The 13,556-nt window shown below is 38.7% G+C and overlaps 1 protein-coding gene across 30 annotated transcripts in view; it reads right to left on the bottom strand.

The window, feature by feature from the left end:
- Window positions 1-13,556, bottom strand: part of cast (calpastatin) — a 44,040-nt gene that overhangs the window by 23,554 nt on the left and 6,930 nt on the right. For 4 of the 30 annotated variants that reach the window (XM_034121577.1, XM_034121588.1, XM_034121593.1 and 1 more), the window contains exon 1: window positions 6,362-6,492. The exons of the other annotated variants lie outside the window; for them this stretch is intronic. In XM_034121577.1, the coding sequence (XP_033977468.1) occupies window positions 6,362-6,364 (3 nt within the window). In that variant the 5' untranslated portion in view covers window positions 6,365-6,492. Of the gene's footprint in view, window positions 1-6,361; window positions 6,493-13,556 lie in introns of those variants that run through there. 30 annotated transcript variants of the gene reach the window in all.

Raw genomic sequence — 13,556 nt, 5'->3', positions numbered from 1 at the left:
TAATTAACACAGCCATGCTACAGCAGTGAGCAGGAGAGGTGGGGAAAGGTGGAGCTATCGTTATTTTTTCAGGAAATATTCGTATAGAGGTGATTACACGGACTCGGTTGACCCCCCAGAGCGTTTCGTTTGCAAATCTATCCACCTTGGGACCCGTTATCGTTTGTGGGGTCAGTTTCTATCGGCCTCGTGTAAATAATAGGGCTATACGCACGCGAAACTATGCAGATACAAGCAGTTTTCTCCTCGTGTAAACGGCGCCTCCATCTGTCATTACTAAATCATAATGAAAATGGTTATGAGGTCTAAAATAGGGTGATGTCGTTCAGCTGGTATTTTTGGTAACACTTTATATTAAGGTACACAAATTAACCATCAACTACCGTTGTTAATTAACATGCATATTAGCAGTATATTGGCTCTTTATTAGTCATTATAAAACACTTATTAATGCCTTATTCTACATGACCATATTCTACAAACAAGCCATTAGTTGAGAGTTTTTCCTCAATAACCCTCTAATTAGTGCTTATTTGTTGCAAGTAAGGAAGTTGTTGTACATGAGTTTTGGTCTCAATATGGGCCTAATAAGGTGTAGTACCACAAGAATAGTAATTCTCCCATAATAACACTTAACAAATATGATCTATTCTTATGTTAATTGTGTCTAAATAACTCAAATTAGGTATTTCTATCTAAGAATATGTTTTGGGGTATTGACAGTTCAGCTACCAATAGCAAGGTGATATTGACCTGTATGTTTCATATTTGCACATTTATATTTTTGTAAAATGTGTACTGAAGGTTAGACAGGAAACCGGGTACAGGAAGTAGGAGAAAGTGAACTGAATAGCATAGCAGTAGGCTGCAAATCATTTTCCCTATGCAACCTGAAGAGTAAAAGGGTCAAGTCCGTCAGAAAGCAATGACTGTAAGTGTAAGGATTAGTAACATGTATTGTGTTTATGTGATGTCATTTGGAGATGTTTAAACACAATGAGAAAATGCGTTAGCATTCGCGCTATCGTTAGCATACACGGTAGCGTTAGCAGAGAGGCGAAGTCCCTCCCCTTTCGGTGGGACTCATGGGCCCTTATTTCGGAAAAAGTTTGTATTGAAGTCAATGGAGAGAGAAAGATTATCTTTCGATCCCGTTTGAATTGTGCCACGAATTACACATATGATGTTTGTCAATCTTAAATAATAATTTCCATGTCAAAAAAGTCACAGTTTGTCGTAAAACTGTTGAAATATAAGAGTATGAAAAATACGCAACTAGAAATACTACAAATCCCAGAATCCCGGTCCCGCATGCTGGCTCTTAGGAACCGACTAACTCCCCTTGTGTGTATGTACAGCTCTCAACATGCCCAGACTTGTAGTGATTTTCACCTCTTTTAATACTTTTCGCCTCATTCTGAAAGAAAGAACTGAAATGTGCCAACGTGACGGCCGTCTTGGTGTGTGGTGCGAGACGGGAGATGTAGTTCATTGAGCGGTTTCACACAAAAAAAGTGTTACTTCACAGTTTTACGACATATTTTTATTTTTTTGACTTGTAAAATTATCTTTTAAATTCACAAACATCATATGTGTAATTTGTGGCACAATTCAAACGGGATCAAAAGATAATCTTTCTCTCTCCATTGACTTCAATGCATAACTTTTCCGAAATAAGGTCCCATGGAGCTCAACCGGAAGGGGAGGGACTTCGCCTCTCTATACATGCTTAGGCTTATTGCACAGCTAGCATTAGCTATATTTACCTTACACTTAGCGGTCCCATGTGTTAATCTGTGTATGTTACACTTGCATGTATGAGATCATTAAGTGCCTTGTAACTTCTTTTTTTATAGTTTCACTCCGTTTGAATGTCAGTGGACTGCAAATAAGTCAATAAAGGAGCATGGCTGCTCATTCCCTGGCTCTCAAAAGAGTTTGGCTGGCTGTTTAATCTATGTTCACACAGTACAACACATAGAGAGAAGAGTACACCTATTGTGTGAGTACAGACAAGCAGGTCACACAGTATGATCACAAATACATACAATCTGTTAAAAATCTCTTTTTATTAAAAAGTACAGGCTGCATATGTGTTCTCAGCCTTGGAGAAACTTGACATGATTTGGTATGTGTCTGAACCTCTCTATAGTGGTTCATTAATAAAAGAAATATTTCAACGTGTGCCTACTTTGTTCATGTACTGTTGAGGTTCATTTCAGTGTGTGCTATAACGTATTTACAAAGTGTGAAGAGGAGGCAACTTTAGAATAGGGAACCTGTTCAGGTAAATTAGAGTCCAACTACTAGCTTATTGGTTATGAACAAGACTTCACTTTATAATAGGGAACATGTTCTTAGATATAAATACCTAATTTTGAGTTATTTAGACTTAATTAACACTTATAGTTTCATGTCTTGTTACATAATAGATCATATTTGTTAAGTGTTATTATGGGAGAATTACTATTCTTGTGGGACTACTGCCTTATTAGGCCCATATTGAGCAGAGCATATTGAGACCAAAACTCATGTACAACAACTTCCTTACTTGCAATAAATAAACACTAATTAGAGGGTTATTGAGGAAAAACTCTCAATTAATGGCTTGTTTGTAGAATATGGTCATGTAGAATAAGGCATTAATACGTGTTTTATAATGACTAATAAAGAGCCAATATACTGCTAATATGCATGTTAATTAACAACTAGTTGATGGTGAATTTGGGTACCTTAATATAAAGTGTTACCGTATTTTTTTATTTGGCCAACATTTTTCACACACAAATTAATAGGCTACAAGTAATGTATTTACGTGACAGCAAGCAAAAACATTAGACTGTGAGAAGCTTTAATATTCATTATCTGCTCCTTTACTTGAAGAGTTGTATCTGTATGTCTAAAGCTAGAGACAGGGTTTGTTATGTCAGCAGACTGAAGTCTCTGCACCCACCTGAGACCCACCCAGAGATTTGCAAAGTATGCCGTGACTCCAAACTGCAGCATTCCTACATTCCTCATGCAGATGCTCTCTGATTATACAAAACAGACTGTCCATCCACAAAACATGAAACACAAGAAACTGTTTTACTTTGATAAAATAAGCCAAAGCATTTTGCTTAGAAGAATTAGAACATGCCAATATTAAACAACGCAATAAATCTCACTAAAATTAATTATTTAAGCTTCTGTTATTTACCTTTTTTTCCCAATTTTACTTGGTTTTAGTTGGTTTGTAACTTATAAGTAATGTGTTATGATAACCAGCCCTTCCTAAGAGGGTTAGCCATGCAATTGCTACAATGTCAAAATGCCATGCTAGCGTCAGAGTCGGTCATTCCTAAAAAAAAATTATACATTTCTGACGTTTGAATTTGGACAAAACATCATTTCTAATGCACATTCATATATAGCTTTTTTCACAAAAAAACAAGAACAGAATCTAGCCCCAAGTGGTGCCTGACTTTGGCTTTGTGTAGAGGATTTCTGCAGGACTTTTCTCACACAACCAAGACGAGTGGCCTTTCACGGGGTAGACAAAGTAACAGGAACACCATACAATCCTGACAAGCTGTATGCGGCTTTTATAGTTTTGTCTACACAGTGACAGTTAATTAAATATTGCAGAATGAAATGTCACTGTGTTACGCAGCATTGTGAGGTGTTCCTGTTATTCTGTCCAGCCCTGCACACAGACAAAATCAAAGAGTGCAGACGGTAGAAATCTCACACGGCTGTACCTGGTCGACATTTTTTCGGGGTAAGGGAAGGGGTCGATACCTGGCATGTTTCTGTTATAGGGAGGTAAACAGCTGTTTATTAGAAGATCCCAGCTGACAGACAGAAACCAATAAGTACAATGAGAAATGTGAATCCACACATTCACACACATGGATGCACAGAGAGCATAATGTATATTCCCAAACAGCACCATTACAAGACACAGATTCCATTCAGGGGCTCATACAGACCTAGCAGTGCTTGCCTTTTGATTGTAAATTAGTCTGAAGAAAAGGTTTTCAATTTGTTGATATAATATGTCTATGAAATGTAAAAAACAATAAGAAAACTGTCTGTCAAAACTTCACAAAGCTAGACTTGACGTCAAATATAGCAAACACTTTGCTCTGTTCCCCCAACAACTCCAATACCCAAAAGTATTGCGGGATACCATCTCATTTTAGGCTGGAATCAGAAAATATGGGAATTCTTCACCATTTCTGCTTAAAAAATGACTGAAAATATAAATCTATTGCAGTCTTTACCCATAGAGCAAGAAGTCAATAGTTTTAACAGTGACAGTTATCAGAAAACAGCCAAGTGTTTATGTGACTGACAGGCGGAAAGCTACTCAGATACGTTTTGAACATCTGCTAAACAGTTTTTGGATGGAGTTGACCATATAATCTCCTGTGGTGAGACACAGGACACACACACACACTCACACACACTCTGCATGCTTATGGACAGATAGCTTTGACAGCGAGGACAACACTGAGCGACAGGGTTAGGAACAGGACACTGACATGAAGAGCGTGATCAAAATAGACTCATGATCCTAGAGTGTGTATGATGGCAGCAGAGCGCCATCTGAACCCACTGCTCATTTCAAACTGGCATTGGTTCAGTTTGACACATCATCTCAGACGGAAACTCTTGGTGCGCTCAAGGTTTTGCCATTTGTGTCCTTGTGCAGTTTGAGACGGTTATAATGCCCTCCATACAGTAACATCCCACCATTGGGGGACCTGATTTCTGACATACGTTTTTGTTATGCCAGAAGTAAAGAAACAATGCCGTATATCCAGGCTTTACCCCCACAACAGCGATTCAGCCAGTAGCTTGTGCTTGTATTGAAAACTGATGACTAATGCCGAGCCCCACCCAAACAAACCACAGACACGCACATGTGAATGTGGCTGGAAGCAGCTCCTTAGCTTGTGCTACGACTTCAAAATAGAACTGGCAACACCGTCTGAATGGTCAGAAGGGAGGCCACCTCAGGCCAAGTGGTGCGAAAGTTGCAGTTTGCGTTACAATGGAAAAATGTGGAGCAGAAGTGCGAAAGACATTGAAACTAGCTGCTGTTTGGAGTTTCAGGGAAGAGCTGCATGAGGGTAATTGCTGTAGGGAAGATTTTGAGAGCAAACAGACAGCTGTTTAAAGTCAAGAGTTGTGTCATTTAACAAATACTGTAATTGGCTACCTGTAGGCTATCAATACAATGTATGATCACATGAAAGTAGGCATGGGAAAAAAAGACCATGGCCCTTTAAAAAGGAGTTTTAAATATTGTTTATCACACTGTATTAAACTTCAATCTCTAAAGGGCGAATATATTGTCCTTATCTGTGTTTGGTTTGAATTTAATAGTTTTGTATCGCAAACTAACATGCATTGAAGAGACACAATTCAAGAGGATAAAACTAAAAGCAATTGTTTCTTATTTGTCCATCACATGCAAACTAACTGACTTCATCAATAAGCATCAGACCATGTTTTCACACGTTGATGAAAAACACATCACAATGTTCAGGCACATAGTGCTTTTTATCCCTCTACATTTATTTGATACTTCAGTTATAGATTATAAAGGCAAAATATAAATCAACAAATAAATGATGATGTGTTATTGTTGATGAAAGTATTTAGCAGTATACAAATGAGTTAAAATGAGACCCCTAACACTGCAATATCAAAGTGATGAACACCAAAAGGAGTTTCTCATTTTAAATCCAGTAATATAATACCTATGACTCTGAAACAGGCCATTCAAGTACTTTTACTTCAAGTACTTTAAGTATATTTTAATGCCAAAACTACTTTTGCCACTTTTATACTAACAACAAAGTATTTCTAAACTGTGGCATTGATAGTTTAACTTAAGCAAAACCTCTGAGTGCTTCTTCCTGTCTGGATAACATTAGATCCTTTTGTTTAAAGACACGTTTCAAGACTTGTTGTCAGACACTGAAGACATATTAACTATTAATAAACATTGGTACATCATCCCTCAATATGTGCAGATGATTATTTGCTGTTTATTTCATTGTTACCTTGGAGACAACTGCTCTCGGGGTCCATAAAAGCAACAATAACACTAACACAGTCATATTTACTCCTCTGCCAACTTTCCTCAACTTAGCATTCAAAATTCAAGAGGCAGCCTAATAGATCCTTATCACCTGCCTCACGCTGACACAACATGTCTGTCAGATGACAACACATGAAAAACCAGCCTGTCACTGTCAGACAGTAACCACAGCCGTCAAAATGATATCGGTAGGCATCAGTCAAACAGGAAGACCCTCCACAAACAGACAAAAGGATAGAGAAGGGTAAACGCAGTCCAGTTACATACCATAAGTGTGATTCAGGCTCCTCTATACAAGATGCTGTGTATACTACGCTTCACCTTATATTCCCGCTGTGGATCGCTGTATGTCAAACACACGCACACATGTAAACACATATAAACACGCACGCCCAGAAGCGGAAAAACTTGCTGCTCCGCCTTTATGGAAGCGGCACAAAAAGCCTGGTCTGACTCCACCTCCCAGCCACAAGCAGCAGAGCAGGCTCCGTCACATTGGACAGCAGGACACAGAGACCAACCCACTGCCGATGACTGCCAGAACAAAATAAAGAAGTCTACTTTAGGGAAACTTCATGCATAGTCAGGCCGGGCTTTTGGGAGGACTGATATTGCAGTTTGATAACAGACATGATGGCCTACATTAAGATATCTGCAGGAAGAGTTTTAGTGGAGGAAGAGTTGAAGGATGAAGCACTGATGATGAGGCAGAAGTAGATTTGCTGCAGCAGAGTTGTTGGCAGAGTTTGGGTGTGTCTGACAGACTCACTGCTTAGGAATCTAGAGCAGAGCTACTCAGTGTGTGTGTGGAAAGAAAAGACGAGAGGGAGGGGGATTAGATCACATGTAGTGCAAAAACACAGCCAGAATAGAGAAAAATTCAAGTATGTTTAACTTTAAGAAAAGACACAGTTGCACCATGAACAAGGTGACCATTGATACAAGTTCAGACATGTTTTCTCTCTGGTTGTTACAACTGGACAAAGTATCCCCGACACAAAGGACCAGACAGGAAACTGGACAATGGCTTACAGTTGTGAAGGAATTTAAGAAAAAACATCGCAGTGTGAACTGTCCCCTCTAAGCACACACGCAGAGGATTGATTCGTTGATAGTTCTCCTAAACTTGTAACTACTGCTCAGATAAAGCATGCCACATCAAAAACATGTGAAAATGGGGGGGAAGGGTTTTAGAGAAGAGCACCCCCCTGTGTCTAAAGTTACTCATAACACTTAGATGAAAATGAATGGAGGATTGTGTGTAGAGTAGATAACCCTGAAACTGCTGTGTGGGCTCACTGTGTCTCTAAACTCATGTATCACTCCGTTGTGTTTGCTGCATGGATAAGACTGGCGTGCACTGTATGTGTGCCACATGTGTCTTGTATCTGCACTGTAATTATGCAGATAAAAAAAAAATTCTTAGCATAATGTAGATTTAAGTCATCACTAATTAAAACCTCCTTTTTTTCCCTTTGCTAAACATTGTTTTTAAATCAAAGAAACAAAACATTTTTCAGTTTTGTTGGGGTTTTTTTTTTGCTGGCATTACCCGTAAATGAACTTTGGCTGCACCATAGAAAAATGTATTTCTTTTATGAAGCATTTCTGAACATATATAGATATTTTCCTTTCAAAATAAGTGTTGTTTCTAAATTCTTCTGACCCTATTGCTTAAGTATGCAGACATCTTTAAAAAGGACAAAAGGCAAACTCCTCACCTTGTTGCACAACCCCTGCCCTAGCAGAACTATTTGTGGCTGTTTTGGGACCTTTCATAATACATCTTCCTTGATAGCTTTGTCCCGACTGACTCCAATAACACACCAGAGCCTTTGCTTGTGTGTCTTTGATTCTGTGTGAGTGTTTGTGTGTGTGAGACAAAGCTGGCATGTTTGATGCATGCTTGCACTGGATCCAAACGCCTTACTTGGTAACCCCTGGTTATCTTTGTTGACAACTAATGATCTAAAGCAGACACTGGAGCCACCCACCCAGAGCGATGGACCAATCAGTGATGTGGAACTGGAAAAGGAGTGGGCTTCTAATCTGAATTTCTGATACTGTTTCTCGGAGCTCACAGGCAAACTCTAAGTGGGAGGCAGTACGTTTTCTAAACTAAGTCTGTGGGAAATAACTCTGGACTGGTTGTGTTTACTTTCCTGGCAAGAGATCATAGTAAAAAAACATTTCAAATTGAAAACACACTGAACTGGTAGAATTTAGATCGAGGAAGGAGGTTATAAAAGAGTGTGTGAATCAGGTCTGATTGACAACAGTAGCAGACACAAATAATCTGTGTACTCTATATGAATTTATTAGAGGGAAGCTTTTAAATTATCAAAAGATAAACCTGTCACCAAATGCACTAACGCATCAAGATCACGCAGTATTGTAGATAACAGGCGGAACCAGGGTTCATTAACTTGTCAAACCAAACTACTTCTCCTTTAACCTGTTAACCCCCAAGCCTGTTTTTCAGGTCTCAGGCTCGAAAATGACATTTCCAGAACAAATGACCATAACTACACTTCTAAAAGGGGAAAATTAATAATCTTTATTCTCAAAGTAATGATAAACCTGTGAGTTGGATGTAGAAAAGTCAGAATCAATATAGATGTTTTTTGTTTTAAAGAAAATTTAGATTGAACATAGTAAAAAAATGTAAATTATAGTGTCCGTCCAAACATTCTTTTTTATTTATAGTGAAAACCACCCTTGGATGATGGTAAGGTAGACTAAAAGCTTTAGGAATCCAAAGTACAACATATAATAAGTACCCTGTATCAAGATTGATGCAAAACAAGTGACATTTTACCTTTTTAGAGAGGTTTAGAAAAAGAAACTCCACCTCTGGGGTCATTTGGGTGGAAATGGGCGTTTTTGCCGTTTCTCTGGAACCCATTGGTCGATTTTGATGATTGACATCTCTTTTGAACCGTTAGAGCCAATAGAATCGAAGAGGAATTTCCACATACACACCAACGTTACCATTGAGAAGTGGGGGCTATGCGCACACAGTTTGCCCATCTTACGCTCTGAAATCTGAAAACTTAAAACTAGGTTTATTGCTGATGGATTATCAGAAATCATTTCAAAGTGACACAGACACATTGGATTGACCTATGGATTAACCTTCAGCAGCGTTTTAATCGTTTTAATGCCATTGAAGACAACTTTTGACCAGACAACAACAAAGGTAAGACATATTGCCGTGTTGGCTACCTAATGCTACGTGGTGTGATGTCTGTTTTTGTTTCTCATGTCGCGAGTTCTGATCTATCGAATCTGTGTAATCTCACGATGCTAATCGATGGGAGAAGAAGAGGTGCAAAATAACCCGGCGGAATAATAAAGAATTTCGTGCGTAGCATAACAGATAGTTGGAATGCTGTATCAGCATTCCCACTAAATGATGCATTGGCCAAAATGCAATCTTAGATCCCATCGGGGGTTGTCTAAACAATTTAGTTTTTTATTTTCTTATTTTATTTTAGTGGTCGTAGTAATTCAACTCCAACACCATTCTTGCGTCTTAAATTGCTAACCAGAAACATAATATTCTTTCAATAAAAAAAAGAGAATTTCCTGTATTTACCTAAAAGTAACTTTCTATCACAATCTTTCTCTCCAAAATGCATAAATAATGCATTTTAAAAATATATTTGTTCTCCCTTTATTTGTTTGGTACATTCTATGGTCTACCAGTCTGATATACCTGCTATATTTAGAGACCAGCAAGCAAATCTCTAGCACATATTCTGTATTATTTGCAGAACAAACAATAGTGTTTTTGTTCAATGTGTTTTTCTATTGTCTGGTCAGCCACTAAACTAAAGTGTATTAATCAGCTTGTTGAGACTCAATTCTAACTTGAGCAGAGGATTCCTTTACAAAGACTGTCTTTATTTATATTTGTCAGGGGTGCCATACAGTAGTAATAGTTATGCAATTTAAGGTGGAGGTTATTTACTTATGGTGCGTTCGAGTATAGATGAGATGGTTGTAAAGCTGAGGTACGAGAGTCGGTGGGTGAACAGTACTCTCTTTATCAGAAAGCTGACTTCAGTTCCTCCATATCCTCAACAACAAGAGTGACAAATGAATAAAACTCTCCTTCTCTTCCTCATTCCACATGCAACTGTATAGCTGTCCTTTTTTTCTGCTGCATGTCCACGTCTTATTTTAGCACCGTACATACAGTATGGCATTACCAGCAGACTTTGAAATACAGTATACACAGGCAATACATACTCCCCCCATTACATGACTATCGATCAAAACATTACTGTTCCGAGCTATTAAAGGGGCCCTATTATTCAAATGTCATGTTCATATATGTATTTTTTTCCCCAACTGTGACATGTCTCCATGCTTTAATGTTTAAAAAGCTCTTTATTTGTCTCACACGGCCTGTGCTGCAGCACCTCTTTTCACCCTCTGTCTGAAACCAGAGCCAAGTCTGCTCTGATTGGTTAGCTGGCTCTGTTGTGATTAGTCAACTACTCTGAGATGTCCCGCCCCGCAGCAGCGCGACATTACATAGAGATGACACTGTTATGGAAGTAAACAAAAGCGTCCAATGGAGGCGTTTCAGAGTGTGTGGGAGAGAAACGTAGGAATTTCAGCCGTTGCAGACCATTTACATGCACAAAAACCTATAATATTCCGAAATGGGGAATTCGGAAGAAAAGCATAATAGGGCCTATTCTCATTTTTATCACACATTTTATATTTTCCCTTTCTCGTACGTATCTTTTTACCCATTTTCGACATATGCAAATTAAATAAACCCCCAACCCTATGCCTCACTTTACAGGATAGAACGAATAAATCTTTGGAGCCACAATTACATCAATATATAGTTGAGACTTGTCAGCAATTTCAACTCATGGTAATCACAACCTTACATGTCATCATTAACTTGAGCCTACCACTTTCATGTGTTTTTGTGAAGCGATACCAAGAATCTTAATCATCTATCACATTACAATTTCCAGTAAGCGCCAGGCAGCTGGGACTTCATTACCTGCTAGTCTAACGTGTCAGGACAAACATCATGTGGCTACTAGCATTAGCTTTTCCTGAAGCATGGCAGATGTAAACAGACGAAGTTAAGTGCTGAACAACAACGCCTCGCTGAAGCACAGGTCAGCCCAGAGGCCTTGAAACTCAGATTTTATATAACCGACATGACAGAAGCAGTGAACTCTCGTCAAGCTAACAGTGAAGTGAGAAATCTGACATGTCACGATGTGCGCTGGCAAATAACACACAGGGTGGCAACCGGATAAACACCAACATTTAAAAACACACCTAGCAGGAAATGGAAATATAATATTTAGCTGCTTATAAAATGTGTCAACAGAAATGCTTGTGTATTTATGCTAACATGTACACATCGGCTCTCCCTCTCTTTCTGGCACAAACACACACGCAGCCTGAGGGTTGTGACACATAATGAAGCATATCATCAATACAGCATATGTCCTGCTGCTTTAGACTATTTGAAACATTTTGTTTTGTTGTTGATTATGTGGATCAAAATAGCAGTTATAGTTGAGGCTGTGTACAACATTTGAACTTGAGCATCCAGGCACCTTGTGACATTACGTCCGTAAACTGCATGACCCTGGCTCCAGCTGGTTTGCATCAGAGGGACATTGTTGAATTGTCATTTCCTGACGGTGGACTTAAACACTGTTTTCATACTGGGGTCAAACTGTGTGCTTTATGCGTGAATAATGAAAAATAAACATTATCTTTATCTATTTGTGTGCTTGAGATTCATTTTGACGTACTTAAGTATTTCCTATTTATGCTAAAATATACTTCCATTTTTTTTTTCCAGGGACAATGCTTTGCTTTAGGCAAACATTGATTTGACTGCTAAATGTTCTTGTTTATATTGCCGGAAAACGATTCACAAACAAACAGTAAGCCCATATTAGGGAGTTAGCATTAGTTCCAGTTGCAATAAGAAAATGCTGCTCTGATGCTAATGCATTCGTCATAATAAACCGATGATGTAAATAATTTTGGGGGAAAATCTCCTGCAGGCCAAAAACTATTAGCAACACTTCTACTAGTGTCATATTGTGACATAGAAAACTGCTATTATACCTGCTTTAAGCAAGTCATTTTGAAATGTATTTGTAAATAACTCATTTTACACTGTGCTATTGCTACTTTAACCTAAGGAAAGGAATCTACAAATATTATAACTGCACTAAAGCAGTGTTGTTAACCAATCTAATTCAATAAATAAAATGTTCTTTATACAGCCAAATATCACATTAGTCTTAGGGGGCTTCACAGTGTTTACAGCATAAGACACCCTCTGTCCTTAGACCCTCACATCAGAAAAACTCTCAAGAAAACCCCACAAATAAAGGGGAAGAAATTACAGATACATCTGGATGTGAAACCATGGAGGGATCCCTCTCTCAGGATGGACAGATGTGCAATAAAAGTTGTGTGAATACACTTAAAAGATAATGGATCTAGAGTAAACTTACAATACTGATAAGTTCAGAGATATTGGAGACTGTTTTCCGTTGTTTTTTTTTAATAATGCTGTAATAGTACATAATGTACATAATAAATCAATTATGAAATCCACTGCAGTGTTGAAATATTTCTCAACTGTATCACAGCAACGAAAACACTAGGGTGTCAAATGTCAAAACCGATCTATAAAACATTCACTCAGCTCGTGAGCTCTCTTACTTTATTATCTCCCCGACATTTTTAGACTTTACACTGCATGTCCAGCCGAATGTGTTTCCTCAGCGCTCATTTCCTGTCAGTCTCACTGTAAGTTGTGGGGGAGGCAGACTGCTGCAACCATGGGCTGAGAATTTTCAGCCCAAAACACAAAAAAAAAAAAACTCCCACCACAAATCTGAAGCCTATCTGTGCTCAGCCCTTTTCCATATTAACCTTTAACACATAAAGTGAGTCAGAGCCAACTGACACAGCCCTGATAACAAAGTCCTGACATCAGGATGAAGGCCTGTCACATATCACAGTCGCTTTCTCTGCACGACATGAGAAAAAGTATTAAAAGATGAGGTTACAGGATATGAACTACAGCACGCTACATGCAATTCCTAGTTGTGCACAGATAAAAAAGGCTCTTAAGCTCTTCCCAGCTACACACCCTTTCATATGGCTCCATCTGGATTATCACAGGAGAACGGTATTTGGGCGAGACCTACGAAGTTGAAACCCCTGTCCAGAACAATAACTTCATGTTTTTGTTCATGAAAACAAAACTAGGACACCCATACTCTTTCCCAAATCACCACATACAGTGATCTATCATTTCCCCTGTGGTTGGTACTTGTAGCAACAGGTTGCAAACAAGGTAGGCCTTGTCCCAGCCTTGGTTTAATATCTCACTACACAACTCAAACTAAACTCGCACAGGCCGACCAGCAGCCTCACATTCCAGCAGACA

Source organism: Trematomus bernacchii, unplaced genomic scaffold, assembly GCF_902827165.1.
Source record: "Trematomus bernacchii unplaced genomic scaffold, fTreBer1.1, whole genome shotgun sequence".
Classification (NCBI taxonomy): Eukaryota; Metazoa; Chordata; class Actinopteri; order Perciformes; family Nototheniidae; genus Trematomus; species Trematomus bernacchii.
The sequence above is the reverse complement of the archived record's forward strand: the minus strand, read 5'-3'. Positions and strand labels throughout refer to the sequence as shown.